The 26,774-nt window shown below is 40.6% G+C and overlaps 1 protein-coding gene across 1 annotated transcript in view; it reads right to left on the reverse strand.

The window, feature by feature from the left end:
• Positions 1–16,115, reverse strand: part of LOC114911274 (collagen alpha-1(XXIV) chain-like) — an 83,078-nt gene extending 66,963 nt beyond the window's left edge. Inside the window, exons 1-5 of the mRNA XM_029254820.1 lie at positions 16,041–16,115; positions 14,480–14,605; positions 8,384–8,454; positions 2,324–2,857; positions 1,539–2,128 (exon numbers count right to left, since the gene is read on the reverse strand). Of these exons, the coding sequence (XP_029110653.1) occupies positions 1,539–2,128; positions 2,324–2,857; positions 8,384–8,454; positions 14,480–14,553 (1,269 nt within the window). The 5' untranslated portion in view covers positions 14,554–14,605; positions 16,041–16,115. The remainder of the gene's footprint in view (positions 1–1,538; positions 2,129–2,323; positions 2,858–8,383; positions 8,455–14,479; positions 14,606–16,040) is intronic.
• Between the last annotated feature and the right edge of the window lie 10,659 nt (positions 16,116–26,774).

Raw genomic sequence — 26,774 nt, forward strand, 5'->3', positions numbered from 1 at the left:
TTGTGCTAAACTATTCTGAAGCAAATGAAGTAAAAGGACAATAGCATCTCAATCCTTGTCCAGTTACAGGAGCAAGTATATAATAATAATAACAATAACAACGGTGGGTGTGGTGGCACAGTGAGTTGGCCTGGGTCCTGCTCTCCGGTGGGTCTGGGCTTCAAATCCTGCTTGGGGTGCCTTGTGACAGACTGGCGTCCCATACTGGGTATGTCCCCTTGTCCTCCAACCCTGTGTCCTGAGCTGTCAGGTTAGGCTCCGGCTTGCCGCGACCCCACTAGGAACAAGCGGTTTCAGTCACTGTGGGTGTGTGTCTTTTCCTAGGTGTGTGCTCTCTCCCTCCAGCCTAACGCCCTGTGTTGCCGGGTTAGGCTCTAGCTTCCCGCAACCCCGAATGGGACAAGCAGTTTAGACAATGTGTGAGACAACAAGGATAATGTTGGATTACATGACTGATGTTCTCTGGGGACAACCATCAACCAGCCATCTACAGAGGTCTAAAAGTCATGTGTTTAGATACAATTCGTAGTTTTGAGCAAGTGTTCAATTGTGTTCTGAAAGTATTGTGAGGCCCTCAGCAACATCTGAAAATTGAACAAAATGATTGCTTGTCATAGGTTGTTGATATTACTATTAATTGTTAATTCACATTTGGCTGACTCCTGCGTCCAGGACAACTTAGACGGTCAGCTAAATATGAATTAATAATGGCCACCTGCATTGCTTGTTCATAAAAAATACATGTTTAAAAGCTGATTAATATGGACCATTTACAATCAGAAGCTGTGTCTTAAAATGCTTTACAAAAAAAAAAAAAAAAGGAGTTAGGACTGTAAAGCAAAGACATTTACAGTAAAATCTTTCACTTTTTTATTTTAAAAAGTATAGAAATAAAAGAATAGCACAATACATCCACCACTAGGCTTATTCATTTAGCAGATGCTTTTCTCCAAAGTGAGATCCAATAAACACAATATAGTGTTATCAGCCCACACCTTATTCACCCAAGATTACTTACAATGAGTTACTCAGCCCTACAGCAGTCAAACAGACTCTCTGTCACTCACACACACGTATAATCTACCTGAAGAGCATGTCTTTGGACTGTGAGAGGAAACCTGAGCACCCCCACACAGACATGGGGAGAACATGCAAACTCCGCACAGATCTAGACTGAGCAGGGATCGAACTCAAGCCTTTTTCCTTCTTTAGTTGTTCCCTCACAAGAAACCTGAAGTTCTTTTGTAAATAACTCACATCTTACTTAAACACAAACAAGTCACTAGCTGTAATTTACGAGCAAAAATGTACGTGTCTGTAGACGAAAGGTGCAGAAAATGGACAAGCTGTCACTCAGACTGCCAATCCCATATTTTTCCCCTTTTAATGTTAAGCTTCATCGTCATATAAAGTGAATTTGTATTAACTGCTTTTGCTGTAATGATTTATCTTTCACATTTTGCTCTGACTTGCAGTGGTGATATATTCTGAAATTATCTTGCACCTTTTTACCTGCATATATGAAGACGAGCACTCACCGGAGGGCCTGGGTCTCCTTTCGATCCTTGGAGACCATCGTAATTGAGGGAATACTCCGCTTCTTCGTAACCATAGTCATAATTTCCCATGTCCACATCATACTCCATTTCAAGGCTGTGATCGTCGGAGTCGTCTACTTGGTTTTCGTTCCCAAGGAAATCCCTGTACAGAGTGCTACTGATTTTTGGCTGTACTTTGATCAGTTCGTTGGTTGGTTGCCACGGTCCGCTGTTGTTTCTGGGCTCTGGTCTTACAATGTCTGCTGTGCCAGGGGTAATGTCTGTAGCATCGGGGATCTTGGGTAGTGACGTGACTTCATGGTCAGGCTCAGGCAGCCTGATTTCAGCTTCATCAGCACCTACTAAAGAGGGTGTACTGCTTGGAGACACGTCCAGTGTAGCCTGTACACTCGCAGACCCTTCTGATGAGCTGTCTACAGTCATGTTCGAAGGCCAGAGTGGTAGTTCAGTCCTCGCAACAGGACGAAAAGAGGCTCTAGATTCCACATACTGGTTTTGTACTTCATAGCTCTCAGTAGAGGGGATGGAGGCTGTTCCTGATTCAGAAATATTTCTATGATTTGGCAAAGCTGTAGACAATAGAGGCGAAAGAAACTTCTGAGCTTTCAGAGGATGGTCTGAAAGTGTAGGGTCATTAAATTCTGATGTAAGCGATGGCAGGAGTGATCGATACGTATCAGCCAGGCGGCACTGTTTTTTAATATAGTTGCAATAGTTTGCAGCTGCCTGAGCTGAAGGGTAGATATCCAGTTGGCATATCTCACCTTCAAACTGGACTGCTCTGAAGTTCATCCTTCCTAATGTGAGCAGGCCATCAGGATCCAGCTTCTGAGGCCTAGTAAGTGTCTCTTCACTGTAATACACTCCTCCGCACTCAGCATGAAAGGACACGGAGCGCGGCCGGACCCCAATAGCAAATGAGTGCCAGCGCCCATTATGCACGTTGTACCTAAAGTAGACGGATGTCTTCTCCGCGATGTAAACCACCACCTTCTTCGGTAGGAGCTGAATGCCAAACTGCAGCCTGTTCTTGCTGTTCGTGATGCTCACAAGGAAAGCATTGTTCACTCGCCAGGAGCTTAAACACACAACAATGGAGAACTCATCTCCAGTCCCAGTGGGGAGGAGCCCCGAGATGGGGCTTTCAATGTGCACGCCGCTCCTCAGAACCACTCCGGCTCCTGGGAGAAAGATGCCTTGAGGAGGTGGAGATGGAGCGGATGATGGGACAGAAGTCACCCCCAAAGTGTGTCTCTCTTTGCTGCCTACAAGGCCCAGCTGATAAAGGAGATCGACACCTGTGGGAAAAGAGAAGCCAAATGGTCAGTCTCAGGACTTTTTTAAAAGCCATTATCAAATAAGAGGAATTGCACTCTTAGAGAGTCATTGTTCCCTTGGAGAAGCTTTGGATGAGCCACATCAATGCTTTGCCCTGATGATGTCACAGACTAAGATAAATTAGGCCCACTTTCCCATTGAAGGAACTGCGCAGCTGTTAAAGAGACAGAAACTGAACTAAATAAACTTGTGGAAACATCTTGCTTGAATCAGTGGAGGATTTTTTTTTTTTTTTTTAATATCTAGACTTTTCAAACCGCTGACATATTTCGAATCACTTGTATACATGCAGGATCAGTTAACGCTAAAAAATCTGTTTCCTTGTTTGAGTGTATATATTGCATGGTTCAACATTAGCTCTGGAGATCAACTTTAAGTCATTTTAAATTAAACTATGATCTACTCCACACAAGAAGAATTACTACTGCTTTTTGTTATAGCTGTATTACTGATGAGTTTATATAGACCTAGGAAACAGTTCTTCAATGTACATTTACATGTTTTCAACTTGATTTGTGAATTGGAATGAAAAAGACAATGTTTGCTGAAGTAAGGTACACTTATTTATTTAGCTGATGCCTTTCTCCAAAGTGACTTACAATATTAAAATTGCAATTATTTGCCCCTTTATACAGCTAGGTAATTTTACTGGAGCAATTTAGGATAAGAACCTTGCTTAAGGGTACTACAGCCAGAGACAAGACTTGAACTGATACCCTTTGGGTTAAAAGGCAGTTGCTTTAACCACTATGCTACAATTGAGTATTAACATTAAAAGAATATTGTCTCCCAGGAGTTACAATCAGTGGAAACAAATGGATACCTTAAAAAAAGAAGAAAACTATGAATACCTTTGCAGGTGGTTTGGAGGGAAAAATATTTTACAGTGACAAATAAAAAAAATAGACCAAAAAATAAAATACTTACACCTGCAAATGATTAAGATGATTATTCATATATTTTTAATGTTTCCCCAGATCAGAAGAATCCGTTTGTAGGGATAAAAGTTCAGTAATTTGGAGGGGTACTTTGGAGCAACATGACTTGCCAGAAAATGAAACATGTTACTTCATGACATTTCAACAGTCTGCAGGTTAATAAAATAAGCAAATAATTGAAAGCCAGCATAAAAAATTAAACACTTATGTTTTTAAATGCCAAATTTTCACACACACACATTTTCAGAACCGCTTGTCCCATACGGGGTCACGGGGAACCGGAGCCTACCCGGCAACACAGGGCGTAAGGCCGGAAGGGGAGGGGACACACCCAGGACGGGACGCCAGTCCGTCGCAAGGCACCCCAAGCGGGACTCGAATCCCAGACCCACTGGAGAGCAGGACCCGGTCCAACCCACTGCGCCACCGCGCCCCTCTTAAATGCCAAATGTTTTTAGATATTTTCAATTAGATATATCGATACCAGTCAAAAGTTTGAGTACTACTGAGAACTTTTTTCTCATCGCAAGCGGTTAACAAGTTTTATCAGAAAATTAGCTGACATGTTTTCCCAGCTCTTCTGCAGTAACTCCTACATATATAGGACACTTATGATTACCTCTGCTCTCACTCACACTCTGCATTTTCTGCCTGATACAAGTAACCCAGGCTTCCCATGTGTACTCAGACTTTACACTAGTACTGTGTTTTTTTTCAAACTTGCTTTCCTTTGCTCTTTGGTCTTTCCCTTTAGACTAATAAGACAATTAATTTGCTTGGCTCATGAAGAGTAATTCTCAAGGCTATACTTAAAGGACAGAGTAAGAATGTTATTAAATATGAGGCATTAATTAACCTAAAATCTAAATTTAAGGGGTAGGTGGTGTGTGGTGGTGCAGTGGACTAGGCTGGGTCCTGCTCTTTGGTGGGGCTGGGGTTCAAGTTCTGCTTGGGGTGCCTTGTGCCAGACTGGTGTCCCATCCTGGGTGTGTCCCCTTGTCCTCCAGCCCTGTGTCCTGAGCTGCCAGGTTAGGCTCTGGCTTGCCATGACCCCACTAGGGACAAGTGGTGTGTGTGTGTGTGTGTAAGTAAACTGAGACAATACAAACATTTTAAATGTAGCATTGAATTTTGTTTATCCTTGGACTTTTTAGGTAATTCAGGGTGAGCACCTTGCAAATGCGTTCTACAGCATGGCAATAGGTCTAACCACTACGCTACAATCACAGATAATCTAGAAGTCAGTAGTGTAGTTAGTAATAGTACCATAAGTAATGTCACACACATTCTCCAAACCACTTGTCCCATACAGGGTCACAGAGCCTAACCCAGCAACACAGGGCATGAGGGGGAAGGGACACACCCAGGATGGGACACAAGTCTGTCACAAGGCACCCCAAGCAGGACTTGAACCCCAGACCCCCTAGAGAGCAGGACCTGGTCCAACCCACTGTGCCACTGTGTCCCCCCCAAAGTAATGTAAACACTAAAATACTAAAATAAAACTATCCATCCATCCATTTACATTTATTCTCTTAGTAGACGCTTTTCTCCAAAGCAACGTACTATGTAGTGTTACCAGCCCACACACCTTATTCACCAAGCTGACTTACACTGCTAGATACACCACTTACAATAGATCACTCATCCACACATCCATCCATCCATCCATCTTCCTGACCAGAGTTACAGTGATCCAGAGTGTATCCCAAAATCTCTGTGGACAAGGCTGAAGGGGGAAGCCAGTCCATCACAAGGTAACCACTGACACACAGTCACTCACCCATTCACACACAAAGGGAAATTTAATGTTACCAATTCATATTAAGTGCATGTCTTTGGACTGTGGGAGGAAAACAGAGCACCTAGAGGACACCCATGCAGATACAGGAGAACATAAAACCTCCACACAGACTGTATATATGGCTGCAACATAAAAAATGTGAAAAAAGGGAAAGGGTATGAATACTTTCTGAATGCACTGTGTGTTCTGTATGATAGTGTCCATTATGTGCATCCTGCATCATGTAACATCATAGACAAAGGACAGAAATTATTACACCTTATGTTGAAATAGTGAGGCACACCAGGGGTGTCAGGTTTAAGGAGTGACCAGGTATTGAGTGGTACATGACAATTTTATGGAGTGTTTTTAGTAGTAAAAGAAAAGTGTACAAACGCATAATAAAACCAAAAAAACAGTAACTTCTGGCAGTAGCTATATGAAGACCAGTCTAAACTCAACAGTATAATGACTCACGTCCATCATTAATCTGTGATGACACTACTATGCACCTGCAACTATTCTGGGAAATGGGCGTGGCCTCTCTCCTGGATGCTGCAAATATTTTACATTTAACTTTAATATGTAATGTTGGGGGGTGCGGTGGCGTAGCAGGTTTGGGCGGGGCCTGCTCTCTGGTGGGTCTGGGATTCGGGTCCTGCTTGCGGTGCCTTGTCGTGGACTGGCACTCTGTCCGGGGTATGTCACCCCCCCCCCCTTAGCCTTGCGCCCTGTGTTTCTGGGTTAGGCTCCGACTCACCACTACCCCACTCAGGACAAGCAGTTGTAGACATTGTGTGTGTGTGTGTATAATATGTGTTATTTCAACAAACATATTAAAACAGCTGTATTGCCTATTGCCGTTTTCCAACTGTTTAATTAAAACTAGTACTAGTCACAGGAGCATACAAGGGAGATTTAACCCATTTGTGCAGTTAAAGGCAGAGATTTAGTCCCTAATCTTGATGTTATTCAGACAATGACTGTACATACCCTCAGCTTCTCTGTGTTTCTGGTGCTGTACAGTATCTGACGTGAATCTACACGGAGAAATGCTCTTGACGTTTTTAGCCTGGGGAACTGTGAGCCTGAATTCCAATTTATCTGGCTCATACATGTAGGCAAGTTTTTAGCCTTCAATGTGCATTCCTCCAAGATTACGCTAAACTGAGTCAGTTTGTACGAGAGCTCTACAGTAAATATTAAATTGACTTTATATTTAAGATTATGTTTCATATTTAAGATGCCAAATCCAAAATGCATACAGTACATCATGTGCATGTGAATTAAAGTTCATTTAGCATGTTTGTCCATCCACATCCCAGCATTTTTTCTTGTAAACGTACAATACTGTCATCACTGCCTTAATAGATGGTTTCTCAGTGCTGGTCCTCACACCTGCCTTGTATGCCATTTTTTGTTTGATTATAAGTATAAATTAAGTCATCTTGATTGTGATGTCAGCTGAATAAAGATCTTGCTGTAGAGAAAACAGAATTAGAAGTTATTCGTCTAAATTACACAACAGATTGAAATAGTTTTCTGTGTTTTATATGGTAAAATGAAATATGAATTTACTTTTCATCATGTGTTTAATATGGGTGTTTTGAGATTAATGCAAATTACAGCAGCCACAGCTGGTAAGGACCATGACTGAAATGCTGTATACTTCCTCCAAACAAGGGTAATACACTTCCTTTTACATATGAAAACATCCACTTAATCGGCTTTAAAAGTCTGGCAAAGATCAATTGTATTCTTTACTATCGGAGTAGAGAAAAACCTTGCCAATATAAATAGTGCGTCTTGTTGTCATTTTCTTTGTTTGGACTGATATAAACTTTCAGAAGAATTTTTAAGTTCTACTGAGAATCAAGACCTGTTCATGATTCTCTTCAAAAAAATACTTGGTTATTCTTAGAGTGTTTCTTGCTGCATTCTGGGATCTGTGAACAAGAGCAGACATGCAGTGGTGCCTGGAAAACTAAACGAAAGGAAGATCCTATTCACAGCTGTCCTACCAGGAGGCCAACCACCCTGCCTTCTGTCTTACCTCTGCACCTTGTTTCCATGCATCTGTAACCTACCGTGTAATTACTGACATCGCTGTATTGGAAAGACAAGAGTTACAGAGACTGGAAAGCAAACAGTGCCAACACACAGTTACCAGGGGAATAGTGTTATTACTCCTAACGGCGATTTGGACTCATGTTTTTCTTGCTAAGATGGTCATATCACTTGATCTAGATAGTGCAATCTTACTACTTACTGGCTTGAATAAGTGATTTAGGATCAGGTAAAACTCCCCAAACCTTAATATAAACCATTATGAGCTAAAAGATCAAAGTATGTGAGGCAAAACCACTGGATGAAGACACCAGCGTTGTCTGATTTTTCACATCACGGCAAAATACTGCAACATTCAGAAATACATTACAAAATGATTTTCAAAATATTTCATTTTTTCCCCATACAAAGATGTCAGAGGACATGAAGCCTACTTAATCTATGAAACAATCAAACCTTTTCACCAAACAAAATTCTTCCTGTGGAAAAAAAAAAAATGTCTCAGCCATTATATTTTTAGCCATAAGCTTTTGTCTGAGCTGGAAAGGTCAGCCTCATCATTATGGATGTTTTCCAGAATGTTGATCTCTTTCCCTGTCACTGTTGTAAAAGTTTGAATAGTCACGGCTTGAAATACTCAGATGTGCCATGGGATCTATCAATAGAAATAATATGAGGAGAGTTTGCTGCATACTTACCTTGTACTTGAGAGCTTTCTTTTGCAAACAGTACTACTGTGCATATTGAAAAGATGAGGAGGACAGTTCTCCTGCAAGAAAGAAAACATATCCAAGTTAGCAAGTTTACTGGTCAAACACAATAGCTAGAGTTAGAGCCAACAATTAAGAAAAACTAAGATGACTGAGGATCATCATTAGTCTTACTGAATAAATGGTGATCTAATGCTGATGGATGGATGAGGCCTACGTGGCTTTTTATTCAATACAACGAATATCTTGAGTTCTCACTGCACACTCAAATCTAGTAACATATTCTGATTATATCATTTCAATGAAGATGCTCAGTAAATAAGTAAAACAATTAAAATAATATCTGCTGAAATGCACAGTTTAAAAAAAAATCATGATGCCCCAGAAAAACATTTTATATAGTACTGAAGTGTCTTGGCACAAAAGTGACATAAGCACCAATTTACTTTTTTTGTTCTTGCTTTATTTGGTTTTGTTACAGGTTAGTTCAACCATCACCACTTAACAAGTTAACCAGTTATTGTCACGTGCACACCCACATCGTAATGAACAGCACCAGACGCCGATCAAGCACCTGATGACTATCAGAGACCTCAGCTTTAAAAGACCCTCCTCAGTTCTTTCACACTTGCTGAATCTAATTGAGACAATGGTCTCCTGTGCGCCAACTTTGACTATGGATCTTTGCTCCCACTCTGACCAATGATTGATCGACACTTTGCCCATACCCAACAACGAGAACTTGTCTGCTCCCTCGGTTCTGAATAAATTAACCTACACTTGGGTCCATCTGCCACCATGTTCTGTGTGACAGCTATAAGCAGTAACCAGTTACGTTCTTTTGTACCTTTAACAAAACCCACTCTTTGGCATGTCTAATAAATACAGATTCCTGTATGAAATACAAGTGTTACGACTGAAGGTAAATCAAACTTACGCTTAGTCATGTTCGGTTAACGTGGCTAACGCTCCTTACATTCATATATATCACATTAATTGAAAAATTTTAAAATTAAATTCAGTGTGTATTTTTCAACTTTTCCTATTAAGATTTTCCTTTTAATGCACAGAAAAACTCAAAAGACAAGTAAAACTGTACAGTGATTAAATGCCACCCAGTTTGATTAATGAATTCAGCAGGTTTAATATATTAAGTAATAGTGTTGTTACTCCACTAATTTCATTTTCTCTACTTTAATAATTTTATTAATGTCTGAATGCTTAGCAATATTGCCAAATGAAAAGCCAAAAGCCAAGCAACTGATATTCCAAAGAACTTGGTAAAAAAGAAACCTGAATTTGTTACAGTAGCTTACCACTCAGGAACCATGAATGTGTATTCCCTCTCACTAACTGTACTTTGAAGGGCAGTAAAAGATCATAAGTACATGATTAGTGGCTGTGTGTCAACCTCCGCTTGAACCACCCCACAAACCAGTGGCCATATGGAGATGACCTGCTCTGTGTCCCATCTCTACTGCCACCCACAGACCCTCACAGAGGGGCACACACAACCCATGGACAGCTAAATCAGTGAGGGGAAACCAGCAGGCACACATTTGGTTGAAGTAAACATATAGTTAGTGTTATTTGTTATGACCTATGCTGACTATTTCCAGATTTCACTCGGGTATCTCAACATATACAAGATGCACACAAGGAAATCAGTCTGTTGAGTCATGGTGACAAGCCTGCAAGCAGAAGAGCAGTCTGGTGGCTTGGAGGACAGTACTGTCCCTTCTTTTGAATATTCTTTCTGACTCAAGTTTGTACGCTGGCCCTTTTTTCACTGTGGGTTTTAATTTCGATATGTTGGTTTTCACTCAAAGGGCCAAAGCTCTTTCTGTGTATAGCCAGCATATTTTCCCTATGTTCCTGTGGCTTTCCCTGCTGGTTTCCAGTTTCTCTGGGTTTCCCACATGTACGCTGGTTTTCCTCTCACAAGTAAGGAGGCAAGCTATTCAGGTAGAATAGTGGATTTCGAATGCTCTGACTCTGTGACTGCCTGCAAGGCTTATAATGAACTGGAATAGCTGTAAAGATAGTGCTTTTATTGGTTTTAAAATCTTATACCCAACCCTACCCAACCTAACAACTTTGACCCAGAGTCCAAATCTAACATATATTTCTTTTTTTTCAATGGGGGTGGGTCGTAACTACGGGTTGTACGTAAGTTGGATGTTGGTAACCCGGGGACTGCGTCTATATGGCAGATGACATTTAATAGGTAAACTGTTTCAGAAAGATCTTCCGTGTTTCTATTTGGATACTTAAGAAACAGTTTCTTAATTCAATATATATGCGCACTGGATACGTGCAACAGTAGACAAGCAGTGTTTTTTCTTGCCTAGTTTCAAACCCATTTGATCTGGAAAAAAATAAGCTTTGGTATTTTGGTATATTTTATCATTTTATTCAAAAATCCCAATATGGAATCTGTAAAGGCTGTATCTCTGTTTATGCCACATCTGGACTTTGTGGACATTACTGATTTTCAAAGAGCTTTAAATTCTGGTATAATATTTTAGGCCAAGGGAAACTGACAACCCAGCTGTATTTTAGTAAAGAATACTTAAAAGAAGAAAATGTTCAAATCCAAGGTGATTGGGTACAACAAAAAGCACTCGCTACTTTGTGCTTGAATCATGTGTCTGATAGAAGCAATGCCTTCATCCCAGTCACGCAGAAACACAATTTTGGGGTAACAAGACTAAGAGATCAGATTATTTTCTTCAGAGAAATGAGAAAGGAATTCAATGGCACTGTGTTTGCAGGTCTGCTTTAATAACAATCATCTGTCCAATAATTACTTTTTGTGTTGGGCATGTTCAAAATAAATAAAATTTAATGAGAAACTATTGTTTAGAAAACACTGATGACATTTTAATGCTTAGATTATGCTTACAACATCTGAACTGAGATGGGTCTCAGTATCAAAACTGTCTTACTCCTAGTAGGAAGGTGAACAGGAATCGTGGATATTCGGATAAAGTTTCATACAGCTACTCGTGTGATGAACATCTGTTCATACTGTGGAAAGAAACTGCACTTAAGAATCATGAGTCTGCATCTATGCTTCTCTTTCTTCTAATGTAATGTACACATTGTATTTTCTATGAGATGTGCGTCGCTTTGGAGAACAATGTTTGCTAAATGAATAAATGTAAATGTAAAGCTTATTATATTAAAAATTCGAATTACATACAACGGTTCTAATAACAAAGTGGCGTTACTTTGTGACGAGCATCTAAACATTGTCGGCTCGTGGGCACGTGGGCCCGAGTTAGAGCAGACTTTGTTCTTTTCGGTCGGACTGTCGCGCCCACGACCTCGCCTCGAACGTCCGCAGCCGCCCGAAATCAGAGCAGCGGGGTATAAAGAAGCCGCACCTGCACACCCAAGTTGCGGAATCGTACTCGAGAAACCCGTTTCTCCAGCGCTCTCGAGTGAACCCACGACAACCTACCTGTCCTTTCAAGTCCCTCATTCTCCTCAACCCCTGGTTCCCGCTTCTGATGTCCACGGCTCCCGACACTTGCATTGCTTCCTTGACCATTAAACATTGGATTCTCCCAAAGACCTACATTTGTGTATTGAATGACCAACGCCTAGCCCTGACCGCAAATTTCGCCTGCTCCCTTGTGTAGCGACAATAAAGACCCCGCAATTGGGTCCACACACACACTTCGGTCTCCTGCCCACTCAGTATGACACGGACCACATTACTGTTAACAGTGTCTCGTGTGTTACTGTATTTGGCTTTAATTTTTTTTAGCTTTACCCTCCTAACCATGGCAGCAAAACGTAAATGCGATGCAAATGATGGTGATGCATCAAAGAAAAGGAAAACGATCATGATTGAAAAAAAGTGGAAATAATAAAATGATTGGAAAAAGGTGAAACGCCAAGAAACATTGGAAAGGCAAACATTACACACACACACACATTCTCTCTTCCTCCTGTCCCTATATTATAAGTACTGTTGCTACATCTATTATTATTAGGATAAAGATGTTTCAGTTTTTATGTTTTTATGCATATAAAGGTACAAGATATACTACATACTACGACAAACATTCAACTAACTGACATCAGATATCCGCCATACCAAAGTGTTCCGACTTACGTGGAAATCCGATTTAAAGACAGATTTACGAACGGAACTCGTTCGTAATCAGGGCACTACATATACATATATAGGTCTGAGGTCTTATGTCTGACCACCTAACCAATTTAAAAGCATCTCAGAAAGGAGCTCCTCCGCTGCTTTCAGGCTTTCCCCCACACTTGTTTTTAATTGAATCTTGTTTACGTGTTTATCCATATGAGTTGCTACTAATGCTAATTGTAAGTACTATTTTTACAAATAGTACTTAAATGCCTCATTGAACTTGATTTTATGTTAAGCACCGAGTCAATCTTGGACAGAACGGCTCAATATTAAATTTAGCTAAATTAAACGTACTGAATTTACGGTTCATGTGTTACAGTATTTGAAAAACACGTGTCTAACACATAAAAAAAAGCAGAGCATGAAACAACTTAAAAATTCCAAAGACACAGCACAATCACATATGGCTCATAGATTTCCGGGTGTCTCTTTTTAAAATTGTGTACGAAATGCCAAATGAACGCTTGAAAAATGTTCCAGCAGGTGTCTGACATATTCTAGATCTTTTCATGCCTCACTTGTGGCACATGAAGCTGTGTGTATAATGAAAACACAGAAGACACACTCAACTTAGTGTGAGAATCACAAGAAGTGCTGGGTTGCTTGGAACCCCCGTGGTATATGTGAAACTAAAGAAAAGGTGAGAATGACCAAGGTGAGAGAAAATTTCACTGCTGTGCACCCTGCTGTCTGTGGCAAGGACACCATGGGAAAGTCGGCTGACCTATACACCTTTTGGCAGCCATTCTCTTGCCAGTGCTGGTTACAGTACAAGCTACGGTTAACCAGCGGCCTGAAAGGCTGCAGGTGCAATTTCAAGCAATTCACACTCTTCTCCAAGTGTGTTTCACAGGCCCATGAAACTACTAATATTAAGATCACAGCTCTCAAGATGGGGGGTATGGTGGTGCAGGGGCTTGGCTGGGTCCTGCTCTCTAGTGGGTCTGGGGTTTGAGTCCTGCTTGGGGTGCCTTGTGATGGGCTGGTATCCCATCCTGGGTGTGTCCCCTCCCCCTCCAGCCTTGCGCCATGTCTTGCTGGGTTAGGCTCCAGCTCACTGTGACCCTGCTTGGGGCAAGCGGTTTCAGACTCTGTGTGTGTGTGTGTGTGTGTGTGTGTGCTCCCAGCGAGGTATATGTGTGTGTTCTTCCCTCCCAGGTGAGCATGGAAGTCATGTTCAAGGGGGTGGAGGATAAGAGCTGGATGACTGGCAAATGTCTGGGAAAAAATAAAGGAGGGTACAGTAAAACTGAAGATTTTCCTTCATAATTTCCCATTGCAATTTATTAATCAGTGCTAAAATTGTTGACAGACACCATGCACCACTATTTGCTGATACACTGTTGCACCTGATTGTTATAAATGTTTTGGAAAAGTACACAAAAAGTGGGCAGTTCCACAGCCTTCCTTTCCTGTGTCCTTCAGTTCAGACTGTTGTGGAGTCAAGAGGTCATCAAACCTTCAAGTAAAGATTTGCTTTGTCCACAAAACAGTGAGCAGAGAAAGGACTGAGCAAACTTCTGCTTTGTTTTATTGGCTTGCCCCTTCCCGTTCATCAAGAAGGCCAGATGTTTAGCTCAGACATGTGCTGACAGATTCAAGACCTACAATAACCAACCGTACTTCAAATATTTAGCTCATTCATATTTTTAACCAATAATTTTGATGAAAATTTTTTCCATCCTGTCATTTGAAAATGCACTAATGGACAGTGGTTCTACTTCCACTTCATTATATTTGGCCTGGCCTGTGATAAGGTCACGTACAGTATACTGCACATTCTGTCACTGTGGTCTTACTTGGGCAAAACAATTTAATTCTCAGTTGTGGCTTTCAGGGCTCCTTTCTATAACGCGAGCCCAACTCCTGTACCCAGACAGGGCTGCAGAAGCTGTAGGCCTATATGCACTTACATGTGGAATGTGTAGGGTACAACCATTGTATACTTGAGGTAAATTGTCATCTGGATGTTCTTCTTGCTGCGCATCACTGATTAGCCTAATTCTTGGATGTGCCAAAGTTCTGGAATCATGCACAAACTGTGAAAGACAGAATAAAATATACCTTAACTCTAACTCAACATGAACTCAACACTGTGGACATGAACTCGACAGTCTGTACATGAACTCAGCACGAACCCAACACTGACTCTGCACTTACGCAACACAAACCCAACACTAACTCAACACTTACTCTACACAAACTCAACCCTGAGCCTACACCGACTCAACACTTGCTCTGTACAAACTGGGGGAGACTGAGGGACAACGACCCGAGAACACGGGCTCGGGGACACGAGACGGACTGTTGCCGCCCAGCTTTGTTCAGCTTCTTAAACTCTTGTCTTAATACGCTGGAAGTAACATAGTGTAACAAATGGCACTTTTAAAGGCTACAGAGGAGCAGCCATCACAGCAGCTCTTCAGTCAGCCTGGTCATCTGGATTCTATTAGGTCCAAAGGGAGTCCATCCCTTAAACCCACAACCCCCTTTTGCACAGCAGAAATGGCCTTTCATATTCTATTGTTAGTGCAAGTATTTGCACCAGCATTATCTTTATATATCCCGTATCATATGAATTTGTTACTGTGGGGGGGGGTTCGGTTTAGGTGCAATTAAAACCAATACTGAAACTGATATGTTTTACAGTGGTTTCCAGGTACTTCTTGGTAAATAACATGGGGTAACATTTAGAGCATTGTATTTAAAAAGTGTATCAATTAAATGACTTCGCAAAAAATATGAAGTGAGTTTGATAAAGTCATCGAGCTCATTGATTGATTCAAAAGTGGGACGGTCAACAACTTGACAGCTAATTCAACAAGTACCGGGAAGCACGACGCATCGCGGAGCCTGTATGTGTCTTAGGAGCGAACCTGCAGTGCGGCGGTTGTGGTGAACATTGGTTACGTCTCTGCGTGAGGAGAAAAACGTTCAAGTCAAGTGCTGTATTCGTCTGCGCTACAATTTGAATTGATCATATAGCCGGTTTTACAATTGACATAAATTGGTCATATTTCCCACAGTGTGGAGAAACGGTGCGTGTACGTCTGACTGCTCTACATATGTTGTTCGGATTAAGCATCGAATCCCCCGGGGGCTTCAAGCCCCGGTGTCCTGACAGCTCGAGGCGCGAGCGTGTCGGCAGCAGCGGCGCGCGCAGCCTCGCGCGCCTCTCAGCAACTCCAGCCGAACAAAGCAGGTACGACACAGCGATTACACGATCGAGCAGCTAACCATCTCCAACAAGCGTCAGAGGAGTTAACCGTAAGAAAGCACGACTAGTTCAAAATCACCACCGCCGGGCACTGTGTGTGTCGTGTGCTGGGTCGGGATTTGACGGAACAACCTAACGGTGAGAGTATTGTATTGAGCTAACGAACGAGGTCCATGCCCAATCCGGATTTACTTGCTCTTGTTGGCCGAATTCTTTATCATGAGCTCATTACGGCACCGAAACGGTATTTTACTTACGTTTTTTCTGTGGGAGAAATGTTTCCACTCCTTGTCCGTTGGGCTCCTAAATGCATTTGTATGCATTTGTCCGAGCAGCAGAGTTCTAAGCGAAAACAGAATTGCACGCGGCAGCACGCACGGCGACTCGCGAGCCGTTCCCTGGAAACGGGCGCACGCGCTGCCACTCACTCAGCGGACCCCGACGCCGACGCCGCTGCCTCCTCACGCTGTCCGCATGGCCAGCGCACGTCCACGACCCAACTTCGATCGCACGCAGGTCCAGTTGGGCGCGCTCGCTCGGCACTGATGTTTCAGGCGAAACGCGGTGCTTCGCAGCGACACGTGTCCATGTGTTGACGGAGAAGTGCGCACGCGTTGCTAATCATGTAACTTATGATGTCTGAGGCTTACTGACGGAGCTCGTGTCAGGACTGCGGTTCACGCTCAGAATCAGTGCGGATTCGCCTGCCGACACTAAGGGTTCGTACAAAGGGACAGCCCTGCCCGCACTGTACCTCCAGGCGCTGCTTGCCGTAGTAGATGCCTTGACATGCAGCGCTCCGTTCCGAGAGGAGCCCCCGGTTGGTCCCGAGTTTCTCCAATTACTGATGACATCACGGATCGGATCAGATCATTGATTCCGCAAAGCCAAGCGCATCCCATCCATTGCATTGCAGAGACAACCTAATCTAATGAGATCTCACAAAATATAAGTCCACAAGTACAGCTTCAGCTGGCTTTCTTTATTAAAGGGAAAACCACCACTTCGTGTTTGAAATCCCAGGATTTTCTCGGTATTCACTGCGCGGGTCATGATCCCGAAGACAATTATTAAGTGATGATGAGAAATGAAACGGGTCCTGGTGTGTCAGTATGTTTCGCCACTTCATTTTCCATCACTTAGGGAAATATGTTTGCGGTCACTTTTTTGTAAGTGTTGCAAAGGCTGGTTAAAGTTTGCACCTTTTTGTGGAATAGGAGAAATATTCCTGCCTATAGCAGCAGGTCCAGATTTTAAAAAGGTTTCTTACCAAGGGTATCCTTACAAACATAATTAGAGAGAAGTCATGTTCTACTCTGATGAGACAGATATCATCATGTCTTCTTCCTAAATTACAAAAGTGATTCAGCTCATAATTTTGACTGTTCTAGTAACCCCTCAATTTTACATTTAGTTTATGCTGCGATACCTTGCTAGCTGTGTCATGAAACTCAGTTTTCCTGAAACATGCTGTTAAATTCTCTATCATTACCTAAGAAAAAGGGCTTTGGGTGATGATTAAAAAATGCTTAAGAAACTATGTGCTGTCATAGTGCTCCGCTCCCTTTAAAAGAACTGAGAAAGTTGACTTTTTTTTTTTTTTTTTGCGCAAAATAACAGGGAGAACTGGAAAAGACTGTGAAATATCAAAGACCTCGCATTATTCAGTACAGACGTCACCGTGGGAGCCAATATTTAGCCATATGTACCCAAAGGAACCCAGAGCCAACTGTGTGGCCTTTAATTGAGCTACAGGTGTAACACTTTCCCAAATGACCTTCAATATGACCCCGATTTTATTGCACTTGGACTGTGACCAAAATCGACCCATCCTGTACAAGGGCCCCAATTCATCCACAGAGTTTTACTTCAATCACATTCTAAGAATAACTGCTTGGCATGTCTGCGTTATCTGTGTACCAAATGACTAATGCAGTATTTCACAAATTTTAACCTTTTCTCTTGTTGTTGTTTAATATCAGTGTCGACAGTGCTCGGTATTTCCCACCTGGATTCTGTTTCACGCTGTTTTCATTTTTGTCGACCAAAGACCAGGAGTTCGAAATAAAATGACGGTGATCGTGGGACTGTGGAAAAACCGGCACCATTGCACTTCAGCTTGTCAGTGCTAAAAACACAGAAGACATCTGTGCTGTGTTTCCTGGTGTCCTTGAACCAGTTGCCAGTACTGACAGTTTAGATGTATTATCAGGGTGACAATTAGCATAATTAGTATTAGAATTACAGTAACCATTAGTACAAATGTATCCGCTTACATAAGAGAACTGATAGTTTACTTCTGTGCTAAATAAAAAAAAGCCTTAAACCTTCCAGATGGATCACACTCTCATCACTGTGAAATGCCTGATGACTACTATACTCTTGAAGAGCAGCTCCGCAGGAGTAGACCAAACACTGTTTGCTCACAAAACAATATTTTACAGGAAGCTCTCATGGGATTACGCTGAAGTTCACATTTGGCCAACTAAAACATACTGCGTAACAGTAATGCTTTGTCCAGAAGTTTGCCTCCACTTTCTTGAAAATAAGTGGAAAAAATGTAGCACTTAACAATCCAGATGAAAAAAGCATAGATGTTGCAGCTTTTACCCACCCTAACTGATAATACAGTATATAATACCCTTTTTTGGATACTTTGTGTGTAGCATGTCAAAATGATATTCGATATTTTGTAGACCAGCTGTAGTGATTCCCAGAAATATCTTCCGTTACGCAAAGTTGGATCTGTAATAACATGCATGAAACGTTTGCTTTTATAAGCATAAAGTCAGTGATGGAATACTGTTTCTGCCAATCGAAAAAGGATGTGTCTGCAGCTCCAGGTGGTTACTTACTACTGACATTCCATCTGTAATAACTTACATGTAACACTTCATAAGAAAACATCAGTGTAAAAGCACAGTGTTTGCAGTTTTTTTTGCCTTTTTGATAACCCAGATGTACAGCGTCATAGATTTATTTATATATTATGTTATTTATTATAAATAAACAAATTACTGATAAACAGAGTGAAACATTTTTCCGTTCAGTTTAATTCATCATATGACATCCTCGGGGACAAGGGGAGATTCATGAGTTGGGATATTATGCTTTGTGTGATGCCGGTTTCAGCAGATCGGTTGACTGCAAGAAGAAGCAGTAACATTAATGGGAGTAGTTAATGTCGTGCTGAACCCAGCATGTTTTGTGCGATAGGTAAACACAGTCTGTTATGCATCTCAAACTGTATCCATCTATTTTCTAGGAACTACACTTATCTGTTAATAAACGGGGTTAATTTGCTCCACCAAATTACTCCATTAGAAAAAATCACATTGTTAGAATCCAATAACCATTGTTTCTGATGGAAAGAATAAACAGGGCTTGGGCAAAAAAAAAAAAAAAAATTCTAGCTTATATTCTTATGCAATTTTTTTGTTCCCTGTTTAACATATTTTCCCCTGGGTTTGCTGTCTTTCCCATTAACTTTTACATTTTGTTTTTTGGAGGAATTTTCATAATTTGTCTCACACATATTTATGATATAAAGTCACTGTTTTTATCTGTGACTTTTCAGTGTATGCGAGCACTGTCATATGTCTGATGTTAGAGCTTAATTTTATCACTAGGTGAACACTTTATTTACACTATCAGTCATTATTTATATGGTAATGTACAGTTTAATACAGTTGATTTAGGAATAAAATTGCTGTACTCTACGTAAATGTTTGTGTACCTTTAAAAAAAAAAAGTTTGTAGGAAGGTGATCAGGAATTGTCTATTCTGCGATGAACATCAGTGCATAATGTAGAAAAAAACAAACTTTACCTAAGAATCACACGTCTTCAACTATGCCTCTTTTTTCTCCTAATGTAATGCACAAATTGTATTTTCTCTGAGATGTACTGTACATCGCTTTGGAGAAAAGTGTCTGCTAAATGAATAAATGTAAATGTAAAATAGCCAGAATGATACAAATGAGACACAAAAACCTTCTAGCTTTGAGATAGCAAGCTTGCATGTGTCCCAAATTTTGTCTAAAACGAGTGCTTGTAAATAATAAAACACGATTAGTAAGCAGTTGTAACAGCTTTTCATTGTTCAGAAACACATTACATAATATAAGTGTAGAGTTATTTGATTTTTACCTGTAATTTTTAGGTTTTGAGGTTGTTCCTGCACTGCAATTAACAGTGACATTGTATTTCTCTTCTTTTAAATGTCTTATTGAAATTTTTCTGTAAAATGGTCTGTACTGTACTAAATAGTTTAACTGATTGAACTGTGTTTGGAAGCTGCAGCCAGTTATGCTCCAGAATAATCCGCACACCAGAGTGGCTCCTTTCTATCTGCATTGAAGCCACATGCCATGTGGCCGAACAGCGCATTGTCTCTCCACTCCACAATTCATACCGACAAGATGTAAATGTCAGCTTTTGGAAATTTTGTCTCAGCGAGCCAGACTCATGACAAAATCAGCCTGTGCTAGGCAAATAGAGGAACAAGAGGGAGAAAAGGAATGTACATAACATTTTGTGCAGCAGTACTCAATTGAAAAGGATGTGGCTTGAATGAACTCCTGTTTTAATGTGGTGCCAGTGGGAGAGTGCTTTGTTGCTCGCTACCTGAGTCAGGGCACACAGCGAGACAGCAAGGAGCGAGTTGGACCACACAAGCCATGATCAAGGTTTCTCATGGGAAGGTTCTAACTGGGTGAAACTCGACAGAAACTGAGCGCACACAATCGTATCAATGTATGTCTCTCTCAGGTCGATTTTGGCTCACAGATTCCTTTAGCCCTACAAGATAACAATGTGTAAACCAAACTTTTCCATTACATCATGTTTCTCACAAAGCATGAAGCACCTTTCACTTAGAAGTAACAAGTAGTGCTTTACTGGGATACTTCAGTTCAGTAGGAATTCATTTACATCCGTGGTACATCTGTGGTACAGCTGTGGTACATCTGTGGGAATAATGGAGAAATACAAAAAGTTTGCTCAATAAATCATATTTTTTCAAAGTGTATGTAATGCACTTTTTCTGTTTTTCTTGGAGATGTATGTCACTTTGGAGAGAAGCATCCGGTAAATGAATAAATGTAATGTTAATGCAATAATCAGATAATATGAAAAAAATTCATTTAAAATTAAGAAAATTAGCTCAGGACAGAGCACTGTGACAGCATAACTCCAGGGTTGCAGCCTTTGCTCTGGTCCCGTCTCTGTGCCGAATTAGCATGTCCTCCATGAGTTGATGATTTTTGTGTGTTTTATGGTTAAAATTGAGAAAGTTGAAGTATTACTTGGAAAAATTGTTAAAGCAATGAGATGGAGCCTTTAGTAAATCTGGAGATCATAATCCCACAGGGAAATGTATTGTTAAACCTGGGTCAGGGCACTAAGCAAACAAAGTGAATGTGAGAATGTGATGGGAGAGATTAGAGAGCAAAAAGGGAGGGGAAATGACCACTTTTCCAGGTGGAAGAGAAACGCCCCAGATATCAAAAGCCTAGTCATGACACCAGGCATGTACACTTACCACAGGAGACATGAACACATGCGTGCTGGCTGGCTGCCTTTCTTCGTGGATACCTTGGAAGAGCTACAGGATTCTTCATCAGACACAAGCTGGTCTGTTAAATGAAAAATATTTTTTCTAAATCCTCTATAAGGAAGGTTTTGGAACTTTCTGACAAGGTTTAAATTGTAAGTAACTATAAGTCAGCTGCCCGTCTTTTTGTAGCCACATTTTTATTCAGATGCATGTATATACTTGTGAAAAATAGCTAACCATTTTAATATGCATTTTTTCATCCGCAGAAACTTAGACAACTTGGATTTATCTATTTTTTTTTTCTCCGAAACAACTTACAGTGTTCAGCTTCTGAAAATGATTTGCCCATTTATACAGCTGTGAATTTCTACTGGAGCAATTTAGTGTGTGTGCCTTGCTCAACAGTACTAAAACTGGGATTCAAACCTGCAACCTTTGGGTCCAAAAGACTGCAGCTCTAAAAAATCCTGTTTAGCTCCTAAATCGCTTAAATCATTTCTTGTTATCGCACAATATACATAGACTTATTTGCTGAAATTTACATGTTCCCAAGCCAGATGTGGCTAAGTTTAATAAAGCCCTGCTGCTAATACTCACCTTCAAAGATGCAGACTGACAGTCTTAAGTTTTCCTGTTAATATTAAACGGATCGTTTCACTAAGTCAAAGGTCAAGACATTTAGATGCTGGAATTTACAAAACATGAATGTCATGACACCTATAAATATCTCTTACCATATAATAAAGCCTATGTCACATTTGTACGTGTTCGGTGTCTTATCATGACACTTTGCAGATTTTTTCCTTTTTTTGCACTCAATGAGCTTGAGGCAATAGAAATTGAAAGCAATGTGTATTTTATGTTTCAGCATGAAATGTGCACTTGCCTCAACAAAAAACTACTCAAACAAATTATGTGTTGAGGACATTTATGGTTTCCACAACATCTGCAATTAGTAGTTCAAAACGCTGTATGTACATGCAGTGAATTTGCCATGCCCCCCCCCCCCCCCAAAAAAAAAAGAAAACCACGAAGCACACAAAAACCCAGTACATATTCTGCACTTGATACTTTCAGTTGGAAATGTATTTTCCATATGATGGTTGTCGTGTAGTATCCCCTAGGGGTCTGAACTGCTTAGAGCAAAATTACATTTGTTTTTTTAAGGTTAAAACCAGCATCCACACAGCAGAAAAGCACAGAGCAACTAATTAAAGGTACCAAAAAAGTAAGATTATCTTATTAGCAAATTAATGATTTCATTTTTTCATAGTCATGTACAATGTAGTGCAATCCCTTATACTGTAGTGTGTACATTCTGGGTATAGTGTTGACCTTGCCTGGTGTGTACAGTTTGTACACAGCTGAGTTACAGCCCAAGTTTATAGAGCTGTGCACACAATGAGTGCATCTCTGTTGTACACAATCATTGTTTCTGTGTTTATAGTCTATGTCCTCTTGCCCTATCTTGTGATGTGAAGTGTTCTGCCTGGGAGAAACCATGTACGCTTCTTCGTGTTGATGTCATGATCTTAATCTTGAACACAGTGCTGCTTGAAAGTATTTGAACCCCCTGTGTCCCTTAGTTTTACCAAAAAAATGGTTATATAAACAGAAGCAGTTTTCCTTATCGGACATAACAGGTGTGTAATTACCAATGACCATATGTTGGTTTAGAGAAAACTGTGTGTGTAGTAGAAACATAGAAGTAGTGCAGGTGGAAAAAGAAGTGAACCCCAGGTTCACTTTTAATATTTTATGCAAGTTTAATGACATCCGTATATGGTTCACGTACTTGTATACACTATGTAGCAGGTGGTGTAATAGACAAGGACAGCCTGATCCTACTGGAAAGTTTCCTGTTTGTACCTTCATCTATACTAGTGCTGTAGCTCCCTTGAACAGCTTGCAACCTAAAATGCTCTATTAAAAATATCTAGCTGCATAAACGGATCAAATACTATAAGTTGCTTTGGATAAAAGTCTCAGCAAAGCAACAAATGCATAATCACACCATTTACAAAGTAAAAACAGATGATTAAGTCGTAAAACTGTATTACAACCGTCTGTCGTGATGTCATCGTATGGAATATGATATTTCATTTTTGTATTTAAGTATTATATATTTCATTATTATGTCCATTTATGAAAAACATCAATGTTATTCAAAATATCATATCTAATAGAGACTGATGTAGAATCAGTATTTCTGTACACTGCTAATATGCCTATGTTATAATGGAACAGTGGGAAAGTAGTTCATTATAACAGCAAATTGACTGTATGAAGAAATTATTTTCCTAATTGGTCTAACGTATCGTGTCTCTGAACTCAGATGTCTCACAGGTGGTTAGCTGTTTAATGAGAAATGGAAAACTTGCTCACTCTGCAGCCTTCAAAGATCAGGATTAGACACCCTGATCAAAGGTGTTGAAATCTTAAACAAGACTTCATTATGAGCTGGCTTTTTTAACAGTTTGAAGGGTATAACCCTAAATTCAACCGTCCCGCTCCATAAAAGGACACATTGCAAGTTATGTACATTGCCATGTGCAAAGGTTGTATATCTCCTAAAGCCGCAGCTGCTTCTGGAATTACTGGGAACTATTTGTCCAGAAGTTTGGAGTTTGTGAACTCGTCTTTCTCTTGTTGCTGTGCTATTTTTTCACCGTCAATCCTTGGTTACAAATGCAGTTCTACAGTGTAAGAAACCTGGTTTTCCTATGGATGCTTGCATTTTGATTTCGATCTGTATCTTTGCATAGATCTATGTATCAGAACATTGGAATGTTCATTTACTTAAAACTTTATACTGTCTTTACTTACTTGGTACCTATCAATATATATTACACAACTCAGACTGCTTTACATGTCTGGAGACTTTTGGCTTTTTCAGAGAAAGACATTATTTACACTTGTGCCCCTACTCTCACCTATGGTCATGAACTCTGGGTAATGACCAAAAGAATAAGATCGCGGATACAAGCGGCTCAAATGAGTTTTCTCCACAGGGTGTTGGGACTCACTTTCTGTGACAGGGTGAGCAGTTCGGACATTCGGGAGGAACTCAGAGTAGAGCCGGTACTCTTCCGCACTGAGAGGAGTTAGTTGAGGTGGTTTGGGCATCTGAAAGGGATGCTCCCTGGCCGCCTCCCTTTGGAGGTATACCAGGCACGGCCAACTAGGTCAAGGCCCCGAGGTCGGCCCAGGACCTGCTGGAGGGATTATATCTCACAGTTGGCCTGGGAATGGCTGCGGATCCCTCGGGCTGAGCTGGAGGAAGTTGTGGGGGACAGGGGCGGCTGGGCCTCTCTGCTCTCCCTGTTGCCACCGGGACCCTAGAAGGACAAGGGGGCAAGAAAATGGGTGGATGGATGGATAGTATGGAGCTGCTATCCACTGTGTTAGTTTTGCCAGTCTTACATGTGAATGTATGAGAGAGCTAGCAGTGTATAAAGTCATAGAGTCAGTGGCATTTGTAACTTTATATTTAGAATTTTTTGTATTGGGATCACTTTTCTTTGTGAGGTCAGTTGTTATCGCACTTCAGCTCAACCAGATTGCTACGGTCCTCTGCCTGTGGTCGCTTGATACTCCCATGCACAACAGGTCCAAAATCAAAAACAGGTTTTTGGTTTTGACTCCAATGTGGTAGAATGACCTCCCCCTCTCTATCAGAACTGCTGACTCTCTCTTAAAATTGAAGAAGGGTCTCAAGACTCCCCGATCTCACATGTGCTCAATAAACGTGTACTCTCTGTTGTCTGTTTAATAATTAAATATATATGTATATAGATATATGCAGCTACTCATGTAATCTAAAGTGGTATATTCAATGGAATGTGATAAACTGGCTCGACTCTAGCATTATGTGTTTGTATCTAAATCTCTTTTCTTTGATGTATTGCACTTCTTTGTTTTATACTCTGAGATGTGTCACTCTGGAGAAAAGAATCTGTTAAAAAACATAAATGTACTGTCATGGGCCTGACCCCTCAGCTCAGAGCAGGCAGTGGCAGTGACCGGGAGGGGAGGAATTTAGAGTCCATAATGGGTGTACCAAAAGTCATTGCACTGGTTTAATCATTCTCAATAGTTGTAGTATATTGCTGCCTTGTAATTGTTCACTTTGTTATTTTGCTGTAGAATTTATTCATTGTCTTTGTTGCTGTAACTGCACTTTGTTATGCGTCATGTCTTTCGTTATGTCATGTTGAGCTGTTGTTTGTGACTTTACATAAAGGAACTAATGACGTATTATAATATCCTATCATATTGTGAGTGAGTTCAAATTAAAGGATCTTTGTAAATCATCAGGTTAAAGTAAAATCTTATGAGAGGCAAACAACATTTCATGTCACAATATTTACTGATTACGCTAAAATGTAAGCGTGCTCTATACCTCCTTGACAGGTTTGTGAAAACATTAGTTGCACCAGCTCAACGCTGGAAGTTTGGCGAAAGTCCTTTTGGACTCATTGACACCAGTGAAGATTCCATATAAGGTGTAACAACGAAGAAATATGAAATATGCCACAGATGCAGCAACGTTACTTTATCTGAAGAAACAGGTAAGAATCTGGTAAAAGCAAACAAAAAATAATACTTTAATAATAATTTACTGCTATTGCTATTGCACTACTCACTGTCATTGTCATTGTTATGTTTGTGCAGTATTTCTATTGTATTTGTCCATAGTCTGTGGAGAAGCATTCAGGAAGATTTTCATGATACATGTACATGGTACTTGTATCTATGACAATAAACTTGAAACTTGAACTTGAAACTTGAACTATAATTAATGAAGAGCAATTCAAGTGTACTTTCTGTACTTTCACTGTTCTGTAAAGGATTTTTGACTTGGTCTATTAGATTAATCTTATTAGACATATCATTAGGAACAGCTGACGAGCTTTGCAAAATTTAAAGGTGCCACACATGAAGAGAGTGTTGGATGTCTCAATACTTAACATGAGACAGAGTAAGCCCTTAGCAGGGGATAAGTGCCTAACTCCACTAAATTAAGCGTCATGCTGCGTGTGGAGGTAGTCCTGAGGGAGCATATGAACCTCTACATCAGTGTAAGCACAGCTACAGTCATAATATGCTCTCAGTATGCTTCTTTATCAGCCTTGCAGTTGGAACCTCTTCCCACAGTCAGATATAAGGCCAGTCTTGTGAAGAGAAAAGGAACTGGCTTTAATTCCCCTAAAAACTTTTTATTTCTCAGTGTCCTCCTAATGAAGTTATTTAAAGTTTTACTCTTTGTTGAAATCTTTATTGAAAGAATTCTGATTTGGTAAAAATGATTTATATCTGCTTTTCGATTATTTTAGCTCATATGTGATTATTATAATATTGATTCAACTTATTAAGGTCAGTTCAGTGTGATACTTCTGTTCTGAGACACTCATCAGAGCACGTTCCTGAAGGTA

Source organism: Scleropages formosus, chromosome 9 (assembly GCF_900964775.1).
Source record: "Scleropages formosus chromosome 9, fSclFor1.1, whole genome shotgun sequence".
NCBI classification, from domain to species: Eukaryota; Metazoa; Chordata; class Actinopteri; order Osteoglossiformes; family Osteoglossidae; genus Scleropages; species Scleropages formosus.